The sequence below is a fragment of the Anarhichas minor genome, unplaced genomic scaffold (assembly GCF_050575085.1).
Source record: "Anarhichas minor isolate MPS153535 unplaced genomic scaffold, ASM5057508v1 ptg000054l, whole genome shotgun sequence".
Lineage (NCBI taxonomy): Eukaryota > Metazoa > Chordata > Actinopteri > Perciformes > Anarhichadidae > Anarhichas > Anarhichas minor.
Genome location: NW_027466500.1, coordinates 2114484 through 2142248, shown reverse-complemented (window position 1 = coordinate 2142248; position 27765 = coordinate 2114484). Strand labels below are relative to the sequence as shown.

General features: G+C 41.6%; 1 protein-coding gene across 1 annotated transcript in view; it reads left to right on the top strand.

The window, feature by feature from the left end:
- The window catches only part of fmn2a (formin 2a), a 36906-nt gene that overhangs the window by 3620 nt on the left and 5521 nt on the right, over positions 1-27765 (top strand). Inside the window, exons 2-13 of the mRNA XM_076075952.1 lie at positions 1261-1424; positions 4194-4346; positions 5239-6047; positions 6567-6708; positions 11254-11341; positions 14736-14797; positions 18956-19047; positions 19149-19278; positions 19411-19557; positions 20205-20264; positions 20895-21015; positions 23120-23212. Coding sequence (XP_075932067.1) covers positions 1261-1424; positions 4194-4346; positions 5239-6047; positions 6567-6708; positions 11254-11341; positions 14736-14797; positions 18956-19047; positions 19149-19278; positions 19411-19557; positions 20205-20264; positions 20895-21015; positions 23120-23212 — 2061 coding nt within the window. The remainder of the gene's footprint in view (positions 1-1260; positions 1425-4193; positions 4347-5238; positions 6048-6566; positions 6709-11253; positions 11342-14735; positions 14798-18955; positions 19048-19148; positions 19279-19410; positions 19558-20204; positions 20265-20894; positions 21016-23119; positions 23213-27765) is intronic.

Genomic DNA, 27765 nt, shown 5'->3' with positions numbered 1-27765 from the left:
TCATAAATCAGACAGAATGACGACACTGCCGCCCACCCAGGGCGATGCCACACACACACACACACACACACACAGTGGACACTATTGGATGCTAATCCCAAGTGACAGTTTATCTGCATGACAAAAATGAGTCATGATATGAGGTCCATTCTCATTTTGTCAGGTGAATTTATTGTAGCCAAGCAATGGAGGTCCTTTGTATTTTGACCATTGGGCCTATCTGAGATTTCAAAATGAAAGGACATATGCTGCTCTGTTGTTATTCACAAAGACTCTGGTTATTTCACCACTCACTAATTCAGCCCTGCATGTTACATCACTTTGGCAAGTTTTTCAGGTCACATTGGGCCCTGAGGAGGGAGTGGGAAAACCAAAGAAGTGTAAAAAAAACAACTGGCCACAGATTAATAAAACTAATTCTATATGTGCATGCTAAACTGAACTGATTTGAATCACGTTAAGTTAGTCTGCGTCACACATTTTATGAGATGCAATCAGTTTTCTGCATTAGCCCTCAGTGTTTAACGACAAAGTGCTCAAAATCAATGTCCACAGGACCACGAGTCATAGGACTGTGTTAATGTCTCCTGAATCACATGGTTTAACGTTAACAACTGACTACACAGTGTGTCATGGTTGGACTATGAAGCAACAGAGCTGTGTTTTTCCTCAGGGCTCCACATCCTCTGTTGATGTCACATAGTTAATATTTGGTCCAAGCTTTAATAATTACTTCTGCTCCTGCCATCAGCAAGAAACAGGATTCTTCATTCAGGGATTATGAGAAATTTATCACAGCTCATACTCACTTTGCTTTCTTACTCTGGCTCCATAACAAAAGTCTTTATTCTTTGTCTGATTACCAAGACAGAAGCAATCTGTGTTCTTTCCAGTGTATTATATTGAAATGTAGAATTAAAGCGCTGTACAACCGCACCACAATGTTAGGCATTGTGTTTTTCTCTTTCTGATACCAAATTCTTTGCACAACAGAGTTAACACCATCTCTCCTGTCATCCTCATTTAAATGGTGTGAATAGACATTCACGTGTTTAATTATCACATCTGAAACTGAGACATCACTTTTCCACTCTTTGATCTGAGTGACATAAGGTGTCTAGTTGAACACTTCAGCTCGCCTACTTATGATACGTTAAAAATAAGTAGAATCAGGATTCATTTGTTTCAACAACAGAAAATGGAGCTCTTTATTCTTTAGGCCAGTTTCACTCTTGCGCTTCACTGCCTTTCTGTTCTCAGGTCACACTCTGTTGGACTGGCTGTGTATGCATGGTGGAGATGGGTCTGCAGAAGAGGAGGCGAAGGAACTGTGTCACCGAATGTTGGTCCAGGGTCTGCTGCACCCCTTCAGTGATGGCACAGCAGAGCTCCATGGTGACAGCACTGCGTCAGCAGTGTTTAATGTAAGACCTCCATCTTCACTGCCTGCCATCATGGCTGTTTTACAAAATGATGACATGAGCTGCCCTGCATCAGCAACTCGATATATATTAGTGTTAAAAGTACAAAGATCACAATGTCACCCTTTCAGAGGCAAAAACTGAGGCACCACTGCTCTAATTTTGATTAAACGAACACGTTATGATGCATGTTGTTAGTGATTGTCCATTCAGGACTGTGGCTGAATTACAAAGTGATTCGACATCAGGCGGCAAGTTCTTGGTCTAACTTGCATCGTCACTTCCGGTTGCAAAATAACAAGATGGCCAAAATGCTGAACGCGTTGACATTTGCTCATCAGATGATATACTCAAAGAATGCAGCACAAAGTAATTTGCTGTATTACTGTGATTCATCCCAGAGACATTTGATTATCTGAAGAGCAGCGGTGCATGTGGGGTGACCGCATGAAAGTTAATTTCATAAATCTTTAATTCTCCATTCCCGTAATGCTTTGCTCTGACCTAATCTCACGAGCATCACATCACCCTGCACAGTTCACCACAGCCACCCTCATTTCCCCTTGTAGCTGCTCATCCTACTGAACTTCATGTTACTATGTGTTGATGTGAATGCCTGCTCAGCGTCTTTATGTCTCAGATTAGTTGTCTTCTTTACACGCATTGAGACAAATTTAATTATCTCTTTTAGCCTTATTGCTATTTTTACCGTGTTTGGTTTTACAGACGCAGTATCGGTCGGCCCATCCGTTTGGTTCAGACTAAAATATCTTAACAACCATTGGATGGTTTGCCATGACATTTTCTACAGACATCCATTGTGCCCAGAGGACGACTTTTCCGTTGGCACCATAAGGTCTTATCCAGTGACATATCGTTTTCAAACATGGATTGACACAAAGATTTTTACAGACATTCATGGTCCCCAGATGATTTATCCTAGAGCTGTTGCATGGCTGTAGACTCTTAGTGTTGTTGTTTTGTATGTTGATGACCAAAACATGTTAGCAGATTAGTGTTGCTCTCTAGTTGCACACTGCTCCTCCCCCCACATATGCATGAAGCGTTGTGTACATACGAGCGTGTCAAATTATGTTCATGCATAAAGGTTCAGCATGCATACCTAAACATAAACAACTAAACATGCATGCTCTAAAGCTGTTATATATGAAATATAGTCATTATTCTGCTTGCCTAGTGTGCAGTCACAATAGGATGCAAACCCAGAGCACTTTCTTTTTATGTTCAACTCTGCCACATGTGCACTCATACAGTATATACAAAAGGACAGCCCCAGAAACCCATACATGTTCAGGCATTTTCTCGCATGGCTGGATTAATAGCAGTCCCTCTTACTCACTCAGTCACACACAAACACACACACACACACACACATATGTGTGCTTGCGTAGATCATCTGCTGACCATGTTATCTAACAACTCCACGTGCCTTGGGCTCAGGCTGCTCTTCCTCAGCAAAAAGCTCACCATGTCAGCGTAGGACAGGATTGCACTGCTGCCCCCCACCTCCTTTTTTTGTTGTTGTTGGGTTTTGTTTTTGTCCCCACTCTCTGCCTGTGAGGCCTGCCCTGGAGTCCTGCATTATTCAGCTTGATCAAAAATAGCCTTTGCTGTTGCCATTTAGAGTATGTTTCTCATTGTTATTATTTAGTTTGTTACAGCTAATCACTCTTTTAAAATATATCATCACAGTCAGTCTTTGCTCCTCTGCAACTGTTTCACTTAAACCCCTTTGATACCCCAATCTTTTAGATTTGTTTTCCTTTGACAGTTAAATTCCATCTTGGTATGAATCACTTCCTGCGTCACCTCTGTCCTCTCTTTCTCCATTTCGCCATCCTTTTATTTCCATCTTTATCTCTCAACTCCTATTTGTCTTCCAATTTGCTACCTAAATATGGCCTTGTATCCAATTTCACTGCTTTGCTGGAGTAAACAAATGTATGAGTGGTGGGTTTCTTGTTCTGTATACCGCTTGAAATTAAATACTCCATCAACTTCTTTCTGTACAAAAATGGGTTTTGGGGAGGATGAGTATCTAAGAACTCGATATAATATCGGTGTGTGTGTGTGTGTGTGTGTGTGTGTGTGTGTGTGTGTGTGTGTGTGTGTGTGTGTGTGTGTGTGTGTGTGTGTGTGTGTGTGTGTGTGTGTGTGTGTGTGTGTGTGTGTGTGTGTGTGTGTGTGTGTGTGCGTGTGCTGTTAGGGTAAGTCGCCAGGAAATTTAAGTCAATGTAATGTCCCCAAAGTCGTGAAAACAAGACTGTCTGTATGTGTTTTTTTCTGGCTGTAGATCAGGTTACCATAATCCAGCTAATGGGTTTTGGCCTGAGACAAAACCGTCTCAGGACAAAAGGAGGAGACGGTTCATTTTGAAAGCCAGAAATCCCACAAAGTACAAATCATTGATTAGTGTACCTACATGATGCTCTGAATCTATAAGAAGAGGAGAATGAGTCTGTGTGCTACATTGGCGATGAAAAAGGAAAAAAATCGTTATGGTTCTACTGCGGCTTATTATCCTGAAGTGTTTCCACACTTGAAGCGTGCAGAAAAAGCTACCACTTGACTCATATTCCCAGTGGATGTTGTTAAACTCTAATCATGCTGCATGCGTTCACACTGTATGATAGATACAGTGGGTAGTAGCCCTCAATGGGAACAAGTAGTTTTGAGCATACATATTTCTCCTTGGATCTGATCTCGTTTACAGTCAGTTTTTTTTAAAGCTTGTTTTCTAAACCTTTGCAGGAGGAGCAGCTGTACACCTGGGCTTCTGTAGGCCTGCCAGTGTCTTCTCACTTGTGGGAACTCTATGAGGGGCGAACCACAGCCAGAGAACAAAGCTTGAGATCACCTTTGCATCAATCATCAGCCAAGACATTAGGAGCTCTACACTCTCAGGTTGGTTAAATCCTCTATACATCTTAACGTACTTAACAGTAGGATTGCCCGCTCAGCATTATGCTGGCTTTGATATGGTATCTTGGTTTAACTACCAACATCAGAGAGCATTTAGAATAGTAGTTTGAGTGAAGAGCAGAAAAAAGCGACATTGAGAAATGCCTACTTTGAAATACAATCCATTGTGCCCATACAGGATTATCAGGCATTGAAGAATGCAATTATTAAGTGTTTTATTTCAACCTGCAACCTGTCAAAATGTTGAGGAATACAGTAAACCTCAGTCTCTGGACTGTGAACTGTTATTTGTCCACCAGAGGTCAGGCTTGTCTTTAAAGACTTGTGAGACTGTCGCAGTGACCCTCCCAGTTTCCAGGAAGAGTTAATAAATTAGGAAGGCTATACTGACTGAATGTTCTCCTTAAGATTCAACGATGTGACCACAACTGGGGAATGTGTACAAGCAGACACAAGCCCTCCCCATGTGAGGCCCAACGAGACTCACTGTCTCTGGGGTCAATTCTCTCGGTATCCCCCCATCCCTGCTCTAACCAGTCTGGAGCCAGAGATCTGATGGAGTCTAGACATAATGGACTTTCTTGACCCTCCGTTAGCTCACAGCTCTGTCACTAAACTCCCTCAGCTGTGGCTGTTTTACTGTTTATAGAGTGAAATTTATTGAATGACAATTATGTCCAAGATTTAACGGCACATTTTTATGTTTGCTTTTTAACATTTAGAGTACAAGATAGGCTAGACTACCTGCTTTTAAAGAAGGTGTCGTGTAGCAAAAGCCCCGACCCATAGGCCTTATTTTTCTTAAGTTCCCCATTGTGAACCTTTTAATGTAATTGTATGCTAGGTTAAAATCTTTGTTTTTGTTCACTGACAGACAGAATCCAGCAGGTTGAAGTCAGGTCAGTCATCATCAGAGGATGAAAGCTGCCTCATCCCTCAGCTGGAGAGGACCGTCGATGACCTGCGGATTAAGATTGCTGTGTTGCAGGGCCAGCAGGCCTCCTTGGCAAAGGGCAGCGGTGATAATATTGGAGCTCTGGGCGCTGCCCACCACAAGGCCTCACAGATGAGAGGAGGAAGACTGGAAAAGATGAGCCAGGAGGTGTCCGTCCAGACCTCACCTGTGGAGGAGGGGTTTAAGTTTGACGTGCCTTTCATCGGAGGATCAGGCAGCGTGTCGTCTTCCGTTTCATCCTCCATCCCCAAATCTACAGAGAGCTTTGTCTGCATGTGCCAACAGAGGCAACCGAGCAGCGCCCATCAAGCTCCACCACCACCACCTTTACCAGGGGGTGTTGCTCCTCCTCCTCCACCACCACCACCGCCTCCCCCACCCTTACCCGGGTTTGGACCTTGTCCACCGCCGCCGCCTCCTCCACCACCTCCTCCACCACCAGGTTTTGGACCTCCACCACCAGGTTTTGGACCTCCACCACCTCCTCCCCCGCCGGGTTTTGGACCCCCACCTCCTCCACCGCTGGGTATGGGCCCTCCTCCCCCACCCCCTCCGCCTGGAATGGGCCCCCCTCCTCCACCCCCACCCCCAGGCTTTGGGCCTCCACCACCACCAGGCCCCATGCCCTCTATGATGGTCCAGGAAGCTGCCCCTGCCAAGGCTGCGATAGAGCCCCCCAAGCCAATGAAGCCACTCTACTGGACACGGATACAGCTGAATGCTAAAAAGTAAGGATATGCTGTAGATATGGATCATTTGCACATGGGTATTTTCTGAACAGTATGGAGGAAGCTTGTCCACTTAAGATAAAGATCGTCACGTGCTCTGACGGCAGTAGAGATGCTAACCTTGTGGAAAATGAAAGTGATGCAGTCCAGACATTGTGGTCAGCACTGAATTTACTTGAACCAGGTTTTCTTTCCTTAATAAGGCTTGGAAAATTGTAGCTGAATAAACATCTAGAAATAGACTACTTGATTCACTTGCAAGTGAGGAACTTGATGCTGAATCCTAAATATATTGTGTTTGCCGACTGATTTGACAAATGGATTTGTGTGAGTGGATTTTATGCTGCAAAAGATGACAAATGAGTCAATCAAGAACTGTGCAAAATGCATTTTGTGGTGAAATAAAAACATGAGTTACTATAAAAGTGGACTTGGCTGTACTTTTTCAAACGATACATGGCAGTTTAAACCTCGCCTGTCATTGCTCCTATAATAATTCCACTTTCCTCCTATCTTCAGGCCCATTGGCTCACTGGTGTGGGATACAATCGATGAACCGAGTGTGGACTTTAAAGAATTTGTGGAACTTTTCTCCAAAAGTGCTGTTAAGGAGAAGAAAAAGCCAATTTCAGATACAATCAGCAAGTCCAAGGCCAAGCAGGTAAAGTGCATTTTATGTTTGTGTGTTTGTATATCCCCCTGGGTCACTAAATATGGTTTCTCTTCAGGGCTTTTCCCATCTTCACTCTCACTCCTCTGATGACCCGTTCATTTCCATTTCTCCTCTCTGTCGCTCTTTGAGTGACGGGAGGAACTGCTTCAGCCAGACAGTTATTATGTGGTGTGAGCTCTGGCTCCCACCCGACTCCCCCGTGACCATCCAGTGGCACCGAGCCAATGTCTCGCGTGCGGTGAGGAAACCTCACGACGGTGATGACTGTTGGGAGAGACGGAGAGAGGGAGTGAAGGAAAAAAGGAAGGAAGGAGGGAGGGAGGGAGAAGCCTGGGAGCTGTATTTCATGATGTGGTTCCTCCCATTGTGCTTTCTGTATGACTTAGTTTGATAGTCAGACCGTTTGCCTCCCCAATGCCCTTCATGCCAATCCATCAATCTACAAGTCAAACATTTGATCTACGATTTAAAGCTGCTTTGGTCAGGATTTTTATGTTCATGTACTATTTGCTGTGTCTGAATCACATATAATGTTGCACCAGGGACGAGCTTTTCACCCTTCTAATTAAGACCCAGTAGGATCACCAGACAGTTGCTGAGATGAAATATTGGTCTCAAGAGTGGACGTTAGTGGGAAGTCTTCTTAGTTTATGGGAAGTGATGAAGTGAAACTCAACACCAAAATATAAAAACTAAAAAAGGTTCCGATTGAGGGAAAGTTTGACAGATAAATGTTAAACTCCTCTTCCCCATAATAATAATAATAATAATAATAATAATGTATGTCCAATTTCTGAAGCCACTTAACATAATTTCTTTTATTTTTTTCTAAACATCCAAAGCTGTATTTGTTGATGCCACATGGTCCAGCCGAGGTGTGTAAAAGTTGAACCTTTCATCATGGGTTTTATTGTCAACTGCATTTATTTTGCCTGCAGCTTTCAAACTTGTTGCTTTAAGGAGTTTGTTTGGGGAGCAATAACGATCCACTGGTTTAATCCTGAACAATTTTCTTGGATTTTATACGTTTATTAAATGTTTTTTTGTGTAAAATCTGAATCTATAAATGTAGCCTAGTAGAAAGAACAATATTTCAGCGAAGTAAAATAATACAAGGACCTCGCAAATGTACTTAAGTAGAGTAATTGAGTAAAAGTACTTTGTTACTTTCCACCACTGACTTTGACAAAAAGAAACTGTATCTCTGAGTCCTGCTGAGCCCGAGCCTCTATGTGTATTATTTCAATACTTTCATGGGTTCACTTGATTGTTCAGGATAATTATTTGATCTTCAAGCTGTGAAGAGTCCTGTGTAAGAAAAATGCAGCATATGCTGGAACATCAGCCACAAGCGTGTTTCATGAGGAATATGCACATCCCAGGAAGTAACTGCAGTAGCTTAGTTTAAGCCACTATGTACAGCAAACAAGAGGGGAAAAACTCACCTTGAAGCTTTGATCCAATAGAGCACAAAAGTCAACACCAATGGGGAAAAGGTAGATAAGCTAAGGGAGTTTGCCCTTCACAAGAAAATCCTTCTTTCATACAGGGATTCCTTTTCAAACACTCTTCAGAAATAGCCGTCATCAAGCATGTTGGCACTCCAGGGGATGTCGGATGGTTTCTTTAACATCTGAGAAAGCTAATGGAGGGAATTGACTTCTGTACAGAGCAGTGCGACAGCTGAGAGTCTAGATATAAGAAATGACGCAAATGAGTTTCCCACTCTCTATTAAAATAGACTTTCCTTAGTGAGATGTCGTGATTGATGGAGCTCCGAGTAAGTCTGCCACCACATCGTGCAGTAGCTCGTGCTGTGGTTGTATTGCTAAATAGCGAGGGACGAGAGACAAATTGAGGTGGGTGTGGGTTGAATTCCCCCGGTCCTCGCTCCATGATGCTGCCGTGGAGGTTCTCCAACACAACAATAGTGCTGACAATGTTAAAGTCAATAATGGGGGAAAAATAAAAACATAGGCAGAGCTGTGACGGATCCCTATTTGGAGCCAACCTTTGACATTTCCATCTCGCGAGGACCGTCCCCAGGCCTCAAGACGATCGATCCCATCTCCTATTACTTGCAGCTCTTCCCGTCCCCCTGTGTGTTGTGAGTTCAACTGTCTTGCTGATGAGAATCCTTCAGAGCTACCACTAGAGAGCAGCTTTGACGTCAGTGGAAAGGCCTCTGCTGACATCAGTGTCGAATGTGAAATGCTATCATCGTCCAGTGTCGAGGGTTGACCTGCTGTCTATCTGCAAAGGAGTTTAGAAGAAGAGCTCTGTTACAGTATACGCTGCTGGCCCTTTCAGACAGAGGTGCAATGTAGCCATGCTGCTAGATTATGTGAGATGAATCTGTTTGAGATTGATGATTTTTGTTTTTTTTGTTTTATGGCATTCGGGGTCAATTTAGCAGCATTGATCTTTGAGATGCAAAATGTGTTTTCACTTCTGATAGAATGAATGCTAAGTGCAGCTTAGGTCTCCTTACGACTTTTTACATCCTGCATGAATGAGGATTTCTTATAATCATAGTCAATAGAGGATATGAATGAGGGCTGCAACTAATGATATTTTAATTATTGACTAATCTTGTGATTACTCTCTAATTGAATCTATTAATTGTTTGGTTGATAAATTGTTAGAACACAGTGATAAATTCTCTTTTGTCTGAGCAGCAGTCCAAAGCCCAAAGATTGTGATCACAAAAGTCTAAAATCCTCACAGTTAAGATGCTCAAGCTCGGGGATGTTCAGCATTTGTGCATGAGAAATGACTTAAATTATGAATCGTAGTTGCAGATACATTTTCTGTCAATACACTAATCCGGAAGCTTTCAAAGTCCGATACTGTGGGTTCGTGGTGCACAGCACATCTTTCCTACCCTAAACAAATTATGAGAAGTCAAAAGTAGAGTGGTGATGCCGCTGGTTATTGTTGTAACATCTGGCTATTGTGCAGACTGTTTATCGATCAATACGTGGATTCTGTGGAACTGTTTGTTTTCCCTCCACTGCTCAGTTTTTAGACTGGCAGGTGATAAAGCAGTCCCACAGTATATTTAAAATGTATTTAAAGCTGTTAAGCATCACTCAATAAAAAGTCTTATTCTTAGTTTTAGTTCAACCTAAGCTTGATCACAAAGTTAAATGCCAAGAAGTTATTTATACTTAATAATTACTTTTTGTACAACTGGAAACTTGCACACTGTTTTGCACCTCAGTGATTTGTTTCTTGTATGGGATTGATGAAAGTCTATATTGGCCAACGTTGAAATGATAAATGAATCAAAAGATCAACATACAGTATAATTAATGTGACTTAAAGGATTTCTTTAAACAAAACTCCTAGACGCACGTATGCCATGAGACTGCTGAGAGACACGGCATTAGATGAAATGTTTAGGGCTGTTTCGTTGTCCTCAAAAAAAGCCATTGATGAAAAATAATTTCTCTAACCGTAGTGGTTCACGGATCCAGCTGTGTTTCATTAAGAAATAATACTACTGATACACTGCAAGGGCATTTTTAGATTTATGTGTAAAGTGATATCAGGCAGCTCTGTAAACCACTGAACTGTTTCATGCAATTTTAACCTGTTTGTACATTTAGAAGACTCAGGTCAGCTGATAAATCATGACTACTGACTTGTTATTTCACTGCCATTAAACGGCTACCCTACACCAGCTATCGGTCTCACCGTGGAAGTCATTCAGCATCATACCTCGCCCGGCCTGTCCCTCGAAGCTGTGGCTGAGCCGGGAAAACGGAGACAGTTGGGGACTGGTGATATAACTTCCTGTGTGTTTGAGAGGTCTGTGGTCTGTGTGGTCTGTGTGATCTGGTTTAGATGGAAGCGTTCAGTCTGGATCACAGTAGGCTACGAGTTTCCTGTCCCGTCCCTTCACCACTCTGCTACCCGGCGCACACTTCTGCTTACTCAGGCCAGCGGTGGTTCATAATGGGCCCCTTTGGATGCAGTTTTTCATGCTTGATAACAACACTGGCTTGATATTTAACTCCTGGCTGTATGACAAGTTGAAGCTATTTCTATTCAGCTAACATTTGTTAATATTGCAGCTCTTGGAGCAGGTTTGATCTTTGGATATGATAGTTTTCACGTCACGTCAAAAAAAAATCCCTCCATTGTGCAATTCCATGAAATACAATGTAATCCAAACCATAGGGATTCTCTGTAAATGTAATCAGTCGCAGGACTTCATGATCATTTTCTATTTCTTGTTGCGTAAAAGGTTTCATATGTATGACTGAAAGATGATGGATGTGGAGAATTGGAGGAAAAGGAGAAATTGTTAATCTTCATAATTCAGCTTGACAGCGTTTTAATTTCACTGTTTCCAGGTGAATGGTCTTAATTTGTCTTCCCATAGAAGGAAACTGATAAAGGGGAGTGATGTTCCTGTCTTTTTTTTTAATTAAATGTGTTGTCTTCATGCGTGTGTGTGCATCATGTCATGATACATGTTGTATTATCATCCCTGTTCTCTTTGGTCTTTGTCTCGTCAACTCTTAGGTGATGAAGCTCTTGAACAACAAGCGTTCACAGGCTGTGGGTATTCTGATGTCCAGCATTCATCTTGACATGAAGGACATCCAGAACGGTAAGTCTTCATCATGTGGTCAGATATCTGGACGAATAACTCTTTGTGAAGAACTCTGTTACACAGGTTACAATAAAATAATGGAATGATGTGTCTGCACACTGTAGAAGGAGTAGTTATGTTCTGCATGTTACTACAGTATGCAGGTGGTGTTAAAAGCAGCACTGTACATGTGGAGAAAATGGAAAATAGATCTTTAAGTACAGTAGATTTGTCGGGGTGATTCATTATTTTATTTTCCAACAATTTCCCAGACATATACAGTTGACATTGAGTTTACCTGTATTTTATACAGCAAAAACTTACACATCTGGGACGTAAATATGTAAAACGCAGGTGAAACAAAAAGTTTGATGAACTGTCTCTGATCCTGACCATCCATCCTTTTTTTTTAAATTAATAAAATTGCTGTCGGGAAGACCGCAGCAACCAAGAACATTTACAAAAAGTATTTTATTCCAAATGCCCAAATTTTGTTTCGTAATTCGTAAACAGCATTCACATTGGGACCTCCTCGGTTATTGCCTTCTGTGCATGTTGTGCTATTTATGTGATTTACTACTATTATGATTATTATTGTTGTTGTTGTTATGATTATTATTATTCCCAGCTGTGTAGGGGAGGCAGGTTATTTCAATAAACAGTGGACATGCTGAACACTGACATCAAAAGGCACTCTTAAACCACAACATCTTTTATAATAAGTTCTGTATACAACATTAAAATGTTAGCCATAGTATTTCAGATTGTTTTGTTTGTTTTTTTGAGTACAGCTGTGCCAGTTTATTATTAAAAACATCTTTTTTTTTAAGTCGACTGGGAAGTGAGTAAGATTGAGTGTCGGCTGAAGTTATTGACAAAGCTTAAACCTCCCTATAGTAGTTGGCTTTATCACAAGTCATAACGTTGCAAATGTTTTCCCTTTGTTGTTCTCCCCCTTTCTTTGCTCTCATTTTGCATAATCTCTCCCCATCTAACATCTGCATCATGTTCTTCCGCGGCGCTCTGTCTTTCTCTGATGAGTTGTCACCATCTTGTCTCAGCGGCTTTGTTAGAGTGAAGTCATTCAGGAGATGTTGATGGGAACAGACTGTTTTCCTGTTTTAGTTACTCTCTGATTGCTCTGCAGTCTTCGCTCAGCTATGTGTCTAAACACTCTTCCTCATCTCCCCATCCTTTTCAGTCCTCCTACAGTGGAGCCTTTATTACAGCTTCAACTCTTTATCTCAATGGCAGCTAGGTTGCATTAAAAGAAATGTGCACCACAGAAACCATGATTGGTTTGTTTTAGTAGCAATAAACAGTTGGGCTGTTTTTGTCTGACTGCAATACCTTCAAAGCATTTTGTGGATTTTCACTCTTCTGGTTTAAATGTCAGTCGTTGCCGCATCCATCTCGGGTCAGAGTGGGAGGGCAAGCGAGGGCCTCTCTCATCAGCACCGTCATTCATCTCTTATGTTAGGACAGTTTTTGCCCAAGTGCATAATGAAGCGCTGATTGGAAACTTCAGTATATCATTGATTGATCAGAGTGAAGATATCTCTGCCTTGGACAAACAAAGTCACCCTAGAAAGTGTTTTTTGTTTATGTTGTCATGCATTTTAATTGAATGATTATTAGGCGTGAATATTTATATCCGTAAAATACTCATTATTTCACCAAAAGACTATATTAGCAATGCTGCTGTTTTCCCATTCCTGAAATGATCTCATGTTCCCTTGTGTCGTCAGAAGTTTCAGATGATTAAAGATGATCAAAAGAGAGAGATTCATTCATCCAAACTTTATAATTGTCCCTTTCAGTGCAGTGAATCAGTTTTTATTTCCTCTCTATTCCGTGATGAAGACGATGACTAGCAAATGCATCATGGCTTGAATTTCTCCTACTCAAAGAAAAACAACTTCTGAATCATTGATTTAGATCGCGTCTGTTTTAATGATGACTCAACTTCACAGCAAGTAATCAAAATATTTTTCTTTTCTTCCCAGCTGTTATTTGGTGTTAGACTCGGCCGACACTCTGCATGTTTCATAAGACACTTCCGTGCGGTGTCTGCTTCCTGTGAGGCTTCGGAGCGCCAGTCACAGTATTAGATGGTGGTTGCCGGCACCATGCTGGGGTTGAATGTGGTAGTCGGGGTAGACCCAGGCAGATGGGTCTGGCTTTTGGTCATAAGGGGTCTGTGTGAGAGTGATGATACGGCTTTCTCCCATGTCTGTTTAAAAAATAAAAATGAAAAAGCTGTCTCCAATCAAACCAGCCAGCCAGACTCTGGTTCTGATAGTAATGAAAACCAAATGGTAACAAGAGAAGAGTGCGAGAAACAAAAACGGGGAGAGTCAAAGAGGAGGAAGTTATTTCTGTGGTGGCTTTGGAAGAGGAAAGAGTGTGCAGAGGTGAGAGAGTGACGGCAAAGAGCTGGGTGGATTTGCCCTTGTGGCACAAGAGAGATTAAGAGGGATGCAGGATTACATGAAGGGAGATAAAGCAATATCAAAGCTGAAAACACCAGGCAGAACAGACTGCATCAGAACAACAAACACTCCATGCTTTTTTCTTTTCCCCTAAAAATGTCTGACCTTTCTCTAATTTTGTTTTTCTGGTGATCTTCTTTATTCTTGTTTGTTTAAGTTAAGTCAATGAAAAGCTTATAAATCCAGTCACAGAGTCCAAGCATAAGATGTGATGCAAAGTGAACATTGTGCATTGAGTTCCTTTATCCCCTCTGACACTAGCTGTTCCCTCTGTACCTCAACAGCAAATGAGCAGATCAAAACAATGTCAGTAATTTGGACACCCACAGCACGGCGAAACACATATATAGGTGTGGAGTGCTTCGCTGGGTGGTTGTGTGCACAGCAACACCTCAGCCTCAACACTGCAGACCCCCGGGCTCTGTTTGTCTTTAAACATTTACTTTCAAAGGATTAATGCTCGCGGGCGCCAGGTCCTCGCGCCGAGACAAAAAGGCGACACCAGGAATTCAAACACCGGAGTTCAAACACAGATCTTTGTACCTTTGACAGATTTCTAAGACCTCCGTATTTATGTTTTAGTTAGTTAGCGAGCGGCCCCTTCCATGCTATCGTGATGAGAGCCGATATCTGTGAAAGTCACAGCACATGACCCTTTATGTGCAGGGAGAATTTTGACCTTGTTTTGTGCCATATTCTGCCCCAGCAGAGCAGCAACACAGATTGGAAAAGTGTTCTGCCAATATTTGTGATCGTTTCTTCAGCCAAAGAAAATGTTATAATCTGAAGTGGAGGCCTGTTTGTGCTGCTTTGATTTCTGACTTGTTAATGGTGATCCTCGGAGGCAGCAGAGAAATGTCATGACATGCTTCAGTGTTAACATTCACATTAACCACGTCGTCCTCTCCTTCCATCCACAGCCGTCCTAAATATGGACAACACTGTCGTTGATCTGGAGACTCTGCACGCCCTCTATGAGAATGTGAGTATCGCAACAGGCTGTAGCACTTCCCGAAGCTGGAGCTTTGTCTTCGTGGTTACAACAGTAATAAACATTTTTTGACTTTGAGTAGAGGATGATCAAGGCTCATGTGGACAGAGGTTTCAGTGAAGTAATACACCCACGAAAAGACAATATCCAAAACTGAAATACGCTTCTGCACTTTCCTGCCAATGCAGACCAATATAAATACACAATGTTGAGCAACAAACACAGTGGAATTATACAAAGTAACACCACTGACAGCTCCAGCTCTTGACTGCAGCATTCAGTGTGGGAAAGGCTTAGTCTTTTCATTCCCTCTGTGGTTTGCAGTATTATTTTGGAACAGTTTGCTTGTGACAAATCGAATGATTTATGGTTACACATTTCATGCCATATATGAATAACAGGCAATCATTTTATTATAGAGTGAAACCTAAGAGGACCAAACAAGCCGTGATATCAACAAAATGGTAAAAGAGTCGTTCATCAGCTGTTAGTTTTATTTGGCACTTCCCTGAGGGTAAGCTGCAAAATACCAACTGCTATCCATCAAAAGATACCTTCAAAGATTATCAAAACTTAAACTGAAGAAGAAAAAAAACACTTGTGTTTATTGTATAAATCAATGTGTTTTTCAGAGATGTCACTTAACTTTGAACATATTTCTCCATGTGGACTTCCTATTCCATGTTCCACTTAAAAGGGCAAACTAAAGGAAATGTGTATTAGATACCAAAACAAACAGGTGAGCCATAAACCGTACTGGTGTTTGTGCTGTTTGGTGACAGAGTCTGCTGGCCTGGAAGGGGACCAACGCTTTCACGTAGTAAACATGTTTTTCTTCACGCTGGATGGGATTTAATTCACTTTTGTAACGCCCCTGTGCAAAGGAAACGGTTGAGAAACTCCAGGATTTTGTGTCGCACAGCTCCTCTTGAAAGTGCTTTTTAAAAAAAAAAAAAAATGAAGAAAGAGACTACAGTGAGCTTCGCCAAGTGTAACCACCACATTGTATTGGGTAATATTAGCATGAAGAGAATTACGGAGCTGTCATCGCTACTAGCCAATACATCTCCATAAAGGGCCATGAAGGGCTCCTTGTATACAGTAAATACATATTCATCAACCTTCACTGATCTTCCCCGCCCAGTGGAAACGGTTCAGGACCCGTTCGTATTCGGGTCAGTAAATAATGGAACATGAAAACGGGCATGTTTTCCATATTTCAGCTGTAATACAGTTTTAAGATGCTGTGAAATTCCTGTGAATTGTTTTTTGGCACAACTACACAGGAGAGGCCTGGACCTTTGGCTGCCAGAGGCATATTAATAATGTTGATCATGGGAATGAGACTGAGGCTTGAGACAAGCTGTAGTTATGAACCAATGTGTCATAACTGAGGATCAAAAGTCTTCTAACCTCTCCACTCACCCCGAGACTTCAAGCCCTCTCCCTCTCTCTCCTTCTCCCCCTTATGGCCTAAGGCTATGTTATTGAGTTGAGGAGCCAAATTGTTTCTCTTTTGTATTGCGAGACTCCATCCTGTCTGTGGGTCTCCAGCCCCCTAAACCACAGTTGGCAGCACAGTCAGCCTGTCTTGAGGAATGCGAGGGGCTTCTAATGGTTACACCCTCACTCACTGTGCTAGGAGTAAGATCACACACTGCTCTCCCTCACTCTTTTTTTTTTTTTTTTTTTTCCTCTCACAAACAAACACGTTGACCCACACAAATGTGTACATACTGTACTGTGTGCACACAGAGAGACGCACACAGGCAGGGACAGAGTCGCTCAGTCTATGAGACGAGGATTATGGCCGCTCCTGTTCTTTGAACAATGAGCCGACGCCATTAAAGGGGGTCACAGTGATAGTGGGACACCACTCCCTCCCCTCTAATATCACGAGCTATAATCTGCGTCCAGACAGTCTGAAGTTCAGACTCCTTTTCAGCTGACGGTAGCTAAATGTCACAGAGGTCCGTTTGAGCTATAGTCCCTCCTACGAACTTTTACACTACAAATAATTGGCTCATACTGTTTTTTTTTTTCTTAAGACAAAGCCTTGTGATGTCTAAATATATTTAACATGTTCACAACGTGATGCAATTTGTCATTTGGATAATATTCGCTGGCATCTCAATGTACAAATAATCTCATAAATGTTGTTCCATTGAAAATTGAGTGACATGAATGGTGATTAAGCCCTGGCTGGTGCTGTTTAGCCCTGTAGGAACCTGGCTAATGAATACCACTTGGCTACCGCTAGAATTCTGGCATCACGAATATCATTCTACTTTCTTTTGCATTTGATATTCCACATGGGACTGTATTTCTCATGCTAACAACCAGTGCAACATGCCCTAGCAATTCAAAGATCACACGCTAATGCCTACTTGTCCCCAATTACACCAAACACTGCTGGGCTCTGATGCTGCCCTTTGAAAAGGATCTGCTTTGTATTAAATATATTTACACTTGAAAACATCTCAAGAGAAGGCGAAGGAGAGCTTGCCCTCGTCGACAGAAGGCAGCGGTGTGTAGAATACTAATCGGGCCCTCAGTGCTTTTGATGCTGCCGTTTGATGTTTTCCAAGGATCCATGCCGAGGCCAAAACCCGAGAGAGAAAGATGGAGAGACCAGACTGCTCAGACTCAGACTTTGGGGGTCTTTGGGCTCTGGAGAGACTGAGAGATAGTTTACATTCTCTTCCTGGGGATGGTTTTATTGTTTTACCCATCTGCGTCAGACACATTAACATCTATTGTCTTTGCCTCTTGTGAAAAACAAAGGGGCATTTGGCCTTTTTTTCTTTCTTTTTTTATACCACCTTGTTTAAAACTGTGGTCCGGGGCCTGACAGCAGGATAATAGTCAGGAATGTCGTCTGGCTGAAGCAACTCTTTAACATTTATGAAACTTGTACTGTACAGCATTCAGTTGAGTGTTAAGAACAAAACGGCTAAGTTTGTCTAGAGAAATTAAGAACTAAGCTGACTTAACAAATCCACTGCAATTTTAGCTGCTCTAGAGCTTTTGATCACATTGCATGATCTTCATCAGCAGATGGAGTTGGCCAGTTGTCATGAAATTGTAGATGTTAAAAAGTAATTTTTTTTCTGAGCTCGTTAAGGACTTCTTGTCCATGTTGGCTCGAAAGTCAAGGTTCAACATTTATTTTTGATTCCGAAAACAGCTATTGACAAAACATCATCCCCTCAATGTCCATTTCGTACTATAAGTGTCCTGGGGCTGTTAATCTTCATCAGCAGAAACTAAGGTTTATCTACACAATCTATGCGTTTGTCTGTTTGATCTGCTTTGCGTGACACTAGAGACTCAGAGTTGTGAAGCTGGTATAAAGCTTCTGCGGAGATGCAAGTAAACACCTTTTGTGATCCTGCGAAATAGAGGTATTGCACATCAATCACACTGATTGGCACTTATTATTGGCCCATTCAAGGCCGTTTCAGGGATGCAGCGGTTTGTCATCGGCATGAGATTGATTTTCATTCGCTTCCTCTACATTTCTTTTACTTCGTGTTTTGCCAACGTATATAATAGATACAAGTACCGTATTTTCCGCACTATAAGGCGCACTTAAAAGCCTTTAATTTTCTCAAAAAACGACAGTGCGCCTTGTAATCCGGAGCGCCTTATATATGGATCAATTGGTTAATTGGTTGATCCATACTGGTTGTACACGGCGCTCTGTCAAAATGTTTCAGTACGACTGGTAAACTACAAAGCCGCACCGCGGTAAACACCAGTACTGTGCTTACTCCTAGTCCAACACCACTTGTGTGTGTATAAAGACCCCAAAATGGCACCTTTCAAGAGACACGCTTACGACGCTATTCTATTCTATGCGCCTTATAATCCGGTGCGCCCTATATATAAAAACAGTTCTAAAATAGGCCATTCATTGAAGGTGCGCCTTATAATCCGGTGCGCTTTATAGTGCGGAAAATACGGTATATAAGAAACGCACACAAACAAAATGTGTCTGAAAGACAGCTGTGTATTTTCTCCTGTAGAAATATGACATTATGTATTTAGACATTTTTATGGTATGCTGTACTCAAAGTGCATTTTGGTTTCTGTTGCCTATACAACATACATTCCCATCTTTACTTAATCTCTATTTTCATGTTACAGAGAGCTCAAAATGACGAGATGGATGGCATTAAAAAGCATATTAAATCATCCAAAGACAAGGAGGATGCCAAGCCACTGGACAAGCCTGAACAGTACGAGCCAAACCTACTGTACCTTCAGAACCAAATTCATTATATGAGAGCTATGTCTTTAAATAGATGTGTTATGGTGACTGATCTTGTGCCTTCATCAGGTTTCTGTTCCAGTTATCCCAAATCCCCAACTTCTCTGAACGAGTGTTCTGCATCCTGTTTCAGTCAACTTTCCACGAATGTATCACCTCAATCGTCCGCAAAATAGAAATCATTCAGAGAGTGTGCAAGGTGAGCCACTGGGCCTCTTCTCGTTTAATTTACTTTTCAGTCACTCTGTTTAACCTTCATGTCTACATCTCATTTGTGGGTGTGTGTGTGTGTGTGTGTGTGTGTGTGTGTGTGTGTGTGCGCGCGCATCAGACTCTCCAGAGTGGTAAGTGTGTATTGCAGGTGCTTGCCCTGGTGCTGGCTTTTGGCAACTTCATGAACGGAGGTAATCGGTCTCGAGGGCAGGCCGACGGCTTCACCTTGGACATTCTGCCAAAACTGAAGGACGTCAAGAGCAGTGTGAGTCTGTGTGTCACAGGGGTGAAAGCAAACATCACTCACGCCACAAGAGCATACACTCAATTAAGTGTTAAGGAGACTACAAGTGTGTGTGTGTATCAAGTTTTGTAAAATATGTAAATCATCATTTGTGAGTTCCCACAGAAACTGCTTTATTGTGTAATTGACGTTGTACTAGAAACTAAGTGGTGTGGGAAAATGGTGACTCTAAATGCTGATCTGGTCTCTGTTTTATAATTGTCCAGAAGTTTAAAAGGGACCTTCATTGTTGCCAAACATAAGGACTGATGCTGTGCAGATTTAGGGAGAGGCCTTTTTGTTTGCTGTTCTCATTCAATATCACAACGGGCTCAGCGTGCCCTTGGCACTGCCATATAAGGACACAGTGGTTTGTGTTTTTGTGGTGGTGGACTGGGTAAGGTATCCATAAAGAACATCAAACTTTCCTCCAACTCTGAGTTATGAAAGCTATCCCAGCACAGTCATGTTTTGTTGTACTGCTCCGCCAATGCCATGATTTATCCCCAACTTCTACAAACGCTGTCTCTATTCCCGTTTACCCTGCACAAATTAAAACGTCCTGCTCTGAAATGATTAAATTAATAAATAAAGGGGTTTGTTTATTTGGATCTTTTTCTTTCTTTCAGGATAACTCCCAGAGTCTTTTGTCCTACATTGTTGCTTACTATCTAAGGCACTTTGATGAGGTATGTTTTGGTTCCTGTTTATTTGAATCACTTTTCTGTTTTAGTCTGATTTGCTTAGAAATCCTTCCAGAGCTTTCTTTTCATCTCCTCTCTTGCCAGAGGATATCATGGCTTATCCTTTATCACATTATTTATTTTCTCTTTCCTCATTTACGGCAGAAACAAATCTCTCTCCTTCCTTGGCTCTCCCTTATAATTCTCTTTCTGTCTTTCACTCTTCATCTCTCGTTCTGCTTTGGTCTGGGTTCATTCAAACCTGCAGTCTGTTCATTGGCACAGCATCCAAAGGAGCGCTAGTCTAAATAATTAGGTTCTCCAGATGAGATGAACTCAGTACAGTGCTGCTTGCCAAAATCAACCTGCATGACATGGCTCTAGCATTCACAATGGCCTCGTAGTAACTCTGATGAAGAGAATCGCAGTGTACTTTCTGCACCGAGCCTCATGGTCATTATCTGCTGTAGTTTCAGCCATATCGTCTCTGTTTGGACTTTTGATAACTACATTTTGGCCTCTGAAGACATTTATTTAAATCTTGCCTGGTGTCTACAGTATATACTAGAGGCCCTCTCCCATTTGAGGAAGATTGACTTTGACGCTGGTGTGTGTGTGTGTTTTGTGCTTTACCAGGATGCTGGCAGAGAGACGTGTGTCTACTCTCTGCCCGAGCCCCAGGACCTTTTCCAGGCCTCCCAGATGAAGTTTGAGGACTTTGAAAGAGATCTGCGCAAGCTGAAGAAAGACCTCAATGGTATTGTCGTCAATTTACGTTCCACAAATTTCCACATAATCTATAAACTGCATATTTACAACAAGCTAGTAAACCGATAGTAAAGTCGGCCATGCTTTTTCAGAAAATGCATGTTTAAGATACCATCACATGGAAACGTATGTAGCAATAGATTATGTATTAAACCATGCACATATCTCCTAGCACAATGGAAAATAACCCGACCAGCTATGGTTATGTGCGGATCGTAGAGGCGGGTCAACAGAGAGATAGCATCTGTTTGTCGTACAGACGAGCTAACCAGAAGCAGATGTGACTTGTCAGATGTAGACTCCTGTTGGACCTGGCATGCCTTTACTGTCCTCATGAAATAGAGATCAAAATATAGAGAGGGCAAGGTCAGGCAACATCCAGTGCGTGTGTGCACTATCAAAGGTTCAGCAGCTATTCACTGATCTGGAAGAGACTCTCCTGGAGCTCTGCATCGCCTCACCCTACAAGCTGCAAACCCCCCAACACACAACAAGGAGACTTTTTTTTTTTTTTCTTTTTTTTTTTTTTTTTTAAAAGAGAATTTCAGAATGCTCCTGCATGTCTCTGTGCATGCTGTGCACTCTGCCCAGGGCTGTCCTAAATATGATTCATGAATGGACTGATTTGGTTAATGGCTGACTTTTTGACTCTTTAATTAATTCATGTTTGTTCTTTCATCAGACAGTTGTTCAATCAGTTCCTGAGTCTCTACACATGGTTCATCTATTACACAACTTTCCATGACTATACAAGTGGGGGGAAAAAAACTAATATTTTTAGCGGGTTTCACAATCCAAGGAGTAAGTCAGAATGTCCATTGAACTATGATTAGGATAATGAAATCTATTCAATAAAGTAAAAAATAGTCATATGATGAGAGAAATGCTTTATGTAGGGACTTCATGTGTTGGACTTTGGTGTAATACAGATATTAAACACACACAGTACATCATATAAAACTAGTAAACATACAAAAGAGGCTTATAAAAACAATCTGGTAAAGAATGAGCGATGTTATCAAGACGTCAGGAAAAAAGTGTGGAAATTGGATTATGCTTGACATGCCAAACTGATTGGTTGAGTGTAAAGAGTCCTAATGAATGAGGCAGTTAGGAAATACTCCCTTTCATTACTCTGTCTCAAGTCACTCAGCACTCGGAACACTTTCCAAGGACTGAAGTGCCTACAGGTGGTAAAAAAACCAACATTGTGTATCCGTGTATGTGCAGGCGTGCGAGTATCTACATGCGTACGTGAGCTCGCAGCTCGATCGACAATTCCCCAAACCTGGTCTGTTCTCTATCATGCTTTATGGATCTTTGCTGCTAAACCAATCAGGTGCCTGATCCGTGTTGCCAAATATTGTTTTTCCTCTGCCATAATGATTCTTTAGGCTGTTCATTATTTGCGTTTCATAAAGACGGAGTTGCTGGCAGGGGAAATGGACATGCGTCTGCTGCGACCCCAGTGGCAGTGGTACATGCTGACCGTACATAAATACATCATCACATGCTATACCTGCAGATCTCTTCATTGCAGAGCCAGCTGAGCGCTCTAACAGACGTGGGCTTCGATGACAGTTCCCAGAGGGGGGGGTTCCGATAGGTAGGCGGTGCTGAAATGGCCTTGGCTGGCCCGGAGGACATCAGTAAGCAACACAGTGGAGGGAACTCGGTGTGTACCTTTTTTGGTTGAGGCACCATATGGTCTATGAATTACCACTAGCCCAGTCCCGACCTCCCCGTTCCCTGAAGCGCCTCATGGCCTCTCCACCTCCAAGGCACTTGAGCGGAGTTTGTGTATCCGTTATGATTGCAGATGGAGCGTGACGATAAGTTTCTCCCGGGAACAGAGCGCAGGCCTTCCTGGTTCCTGGGGGTGCCTTATTAGTCATTATGGGTCATTATGTCTTTCCCGACACTTATTCAGCAGAAACTCGGTAGAGATTTATCAAAGCAGGCGCAGTGCACTGTGGAGTTTGTAATTACAAAACAAAAGCTGGATAACATATTGATGTGCTGAAAGACTATTCCCCCCCCCCCCCCCCCCCCCCCCCCCCCCCCCCAATCATGATCATCTCTTTTTGTTTCAGCATGCTCAGCTCAGACGGAGAAAGTTTGCAAATTGTCCTCTGAAGAGAACCTGCAACCCTTTCAGGGCAAGATGGAGGAATTTATTAGCCAAGGTGAGCCTGTTGTTCAAATCCATTGAAGCTAATGGTTGATGAGCCTTTCACCTGTCTCATTAAAGGATATTCTGTTTTTGTTTTCTTTCAAACAAATCCCATGAAAAGACAATGAACTGATCCTACTAACAAGTGTTGTATTTGTAGCCAAGCCAGATATATTGTATTGCTCTGTGCCGTAAACCTCCATTGTTGTCCAAAAACAGTGAGCCACACCGTTGCTTTAAGTGACATATTCCTTCATTACCATGAACATTGCCACTGTAGTTAAACGTATCCTCACACAGCGGTTTGTATGATTTTTATTTTTTTAGTGTTTTCCTACAAAAGTTTAGCAACACGTGACAATTTCTGCTTGTTAGTCTTTTGAAAATAACCCATCTTCACAAGAAACAACTTAATTAGGTTTAGGCAACACAACTACTTAGTTAGGTTTAGATAAGGTTGTGGTTTTGGTTAAAATAACTACAGAAGTGGCGTTACTTTGGTACAGCAGTTACGTGACAAATAAATCAATGTTGACTTCTTGTTTCACATACGGCACAAACGGTGGTCTTCTGGCTCAAAGACCGGTTTTTGTTTGCCTCATCACCTTCCCCTCCAGCTCACCCTGTTCTCACCTTCTTTGGGTTTTTGCGTTCTTTATACTTATTCATAATTACGTTGATAATATACAAATGTTTCTATTAACTCCTTTTTGATGAACCTTTGCCAAAAACTTAATGTTTACATGAAACAAAGTTGGTTTAGGACTGAGCACCACAGCCTTGATAAGGAAGTTGTAAATTATTGATAATCTGACTATAGCATTGTTAGTTTTGTTGAGATTTGTTGAGTATTAAAATATAGAGTATCGCCAGCCTTATCCTTCTGATGGGGAGTCTGTTTAAGCATACGGTTTGCTCATCTGTGTTACCATCAGGAGTTAAAACCTAAAAAAGCAAATAATGTATTCCTCCTGATTCAAAAAGCATTCTGTGCTGGGGCACCCTTGGCATATCTAAGCTGAAAACGCATCTGTGGTGTGAGAGTTTGTGCAGCAGCTCATCAATCAGAATGCTGCAAGTCTTCTATGTCCGCAAACACATTTCCAAATCTGTTTGATGCTTTTCTCTGGTTGAGACACGCACACAAACACACACACACATGCGTTTCCATAGGGACATCTGTTTATACCGGGGTGTATTGAATAACTCTATTGTTTCAAGTATACCTATCTGCCTTGGCGGGTTATGGGTGCACTTGGTAGCTGGGTCTTTTATCTTGATCTTATAAAACAGCGTTTACCTCGCTCTGCCCTAAAGGGAGATTCAGGATGACCTAAGGTGAACCTGTCTTGCAGTCTGTTAAATTGACAGCGGAGAACAGAGCTGGATGCCTGAGATACTGGAATAAAACTGATTTGTTTGTTTTGGATCATTTTCACTTAGTACTTTTGATGTCATGGTATGTTGTTGTCATATATTTATCCTTTTTTCCTGCCGTTTAAGATTTTTCCTCAGTTCTCGTCTTTTATTTTTCCACTCTGTCTACTTTTCTGTTCTAATAAGGTTTTTTAAATTCTATCAGAGAGTAGAACCCCCCTGTTGCCTCCATGACCTATTCTCTCTGTAAAACATGAGCTTCCTCTTTCATTGCCATTTTATTCCGACAAGAGTCTACAGGCATGCTTGTGGTTCTGTAAGGCTGTAGGCAAGGCTGTGCTTTGAGCTAAATGCTAATGTCAACATGCTCATAATGACACTGCTAACATGCTGTTTATCAGATATCATTTTTATCATGTTCACCATGTTAGTGCATCGTATAGCATTTGCTAATTGGCACCAAACGCAAAGAACAGTTGAGGATAATTGGAATTTTATTGGTTTATCAGGTATCTGACAGGCGGCAACTCCCGAATCTGAAGAGTGAAGTGAATGGGGAAGAACTTTAAACTTGCATTCTTTCTAATAGCCAGCAGGGGGGCGACTCCTCTGGTTGTAAAAAGAAGTCATTGTATAGAGGTCTATGAGAAAATTACCCTATTTGATTTGTTACCTCAGTAAACATTAGTTTGTGGTCTCAATCACTAGTTTCAAATCTTCATAAATAAAGCATGATGGTCATATTCAAAAAGCAGGGTATGCTTTAGGGCGTGGCTTCTTTGGGATTGACAGGTCACCACTGCTGCGTTATCTGGTCTGTGAGTTGTCTGTGTTTTTGTCTTTAGTTCATGTAAGTTAATTGTAACTGTTTTTGTCGCCTAAAAAAACATCTTACTCTGTTCTGGTTGCAAAAAAACAAGATGGCGTCCGCCAAAATGCCGAACTTCAAAACGTAGGTCCACAAACCAATTGGTGATGTCACAGTGACTACGTCCACTTCTTATAAGCAGTCTATGATATTTGGTCATAAGGCAATGTGTTGGACAAATTAGAAATTTCCCCTGATGTCTCCTAGGGGAAAAATCAGAGGATCATCACGTATAGAGGAAAACCTGTAACTTGCTGTCGATGCTAGATGAAAAATCTGGTTAGGGTTATTTCATGGCAATCCATCCTGTAGTTGCTGAGATATTTCAGTCTGGACCCAAGGGGGCTGACAGATTGACCATAATTGCCACCAACAGCATTTTAAGATTTGAAGGAGGCTAACGGTTAAATCTTTGTTCTCAATATTATTCCAATAAAATCCACTGTCGTGTTTATACGTCATGTCCACCAGATGTCACACAGGCATGCTTTTTTTTATTTTTTCACCATAATCTGACATCTATTGAGATATTGTGGTCTACTTCAAAGGTGTACGACTTAGTTTATTATGCGTGTTTTAACATAACAAGCCAAATGTCATTCTTTATGTAGCATTGGCTTTGACCTTGGCTACGTTCAGTTGGCTGTGACCAATCTATCTGAAGGAACCGGCTCACAGTCATCTCTCCAAACTGCTTTTTTTATTCAGATGAGTATAATATATAGCATATGTTCTTCCGCGGTAATGCTCACTGTCCATTTTAAAGGAAGTCTGCAGATGAAAGCATCTCTCCCCATTTCCACCCCTTTCTTTTCCTTTCTCTCTCTGTGTCTGAGAGAAATATGGGAGCTCTCTCTTTGATGCAAATGACGAGGTTTTTCCTCTGAGAGCAGAGTGTAAGCACCGTAACATGGACATGTGACACAGAAGGCTCCAGACGGGATTCTTGGGGTTCCTCCTGGGGTGAAAAAAGAACAGCCAAATGTCTTATTTTTGTTATTTCTGTAATTTCTAAAAAGCCTGGGGTTAAACTGTTTCTGGCTCCACAGTTTAAACCACTTTTGTTTATTTTCTGACCATAAAACTAACCACAGAATAACAGTGGGAGCGGACTTGTTGGAGCTTGGCTGTTTGGTCTAGCTCGATTTTCCCCGCTCGCTTCACAAATTCTCATGCATGCAGGCCTTTGATGGAGTCACTGTGACTAGCAAGGGAGCACTGGCCATGTGATAATCTGTTTCTGATGGACATACAGATTAGTAAGACTGATGTCAAACCCTCCCTCCCTTTTCTATCGACTACTACTCTGCTGCTTATAGGATGTCACCTCATGTAGGCAGATTAGGGTTAAAATCATGATATATATACCATGTTATGGTAAAGTCACATATTCAGTAGACGTGATCTGTATCTTGTCAAAGCACATGAAGTTATAACAGAATTTACATTTTTAAATATCCCTTGAAATGTCTTCATCTGTTTTGTTGTAAATACAGCAGTGGCGGAAAGTAACCAAGTATTACTCAAGTACTGTACTTAAAGCTGGGGTAGGAATATTGTCAGCATATTGTAATTCAAGTGGTCTGAGAGAGAACTTAACTTCTGCAGGGTCTCTTGTTTCCGTTTTCAGTCTTTAGAAAATCTAGCCCGATACGAGTGACTTTGGCCAATCGACAGTCATTTCGGAGAGAGGGCATTTCTATTGGCTGATCTTCAAAGGGACTTTGGTGAAACCCTGATTGATCGACAGAATATCTTTCGGAAAACTTGCTATTCCAGCATTGGCAACAACTGCCTACACTGCAAAGCAAACCATAAAAGGAACACTGATTTATCAAAAAGAGAGAGGATATCAAATATTACTATATTAATATATTTTAAGTATGTTTTGATGCTGATACTTTGGTGCTTTTAGTTAAGTAAGAGTTTGAATGTGGAGTATTTCTACAATTTAGTTTTGCTATTTTTACAAAAGATCTGAATTCTTCTTCCACCACTGCCACATTCTCTTAGTAGATAAGAACACAACTAATCAAATTGAATTCCTAGTAAATCATTACGGGAAAAGTTAATCAAAGGGTGACTGAGTTAATCTATTTTACTTGATATTCAATTTTCTAGAAATAGATTTGACGTCACTCGTCGCAGAATCTTCCAGTTTAGAGTTGTATTCGAATCTTAAAACTGTTTTCCTCAAAGGACAATGCACAGTTCTGATATTGAGATGCTTCTAGTAAGCCCCGTTCATATTATTTATCAATTTGTCATCATTCATTGATGAGCCGTCAGCAGAGAGAGACACGATCATGGTTTGCAGCGTC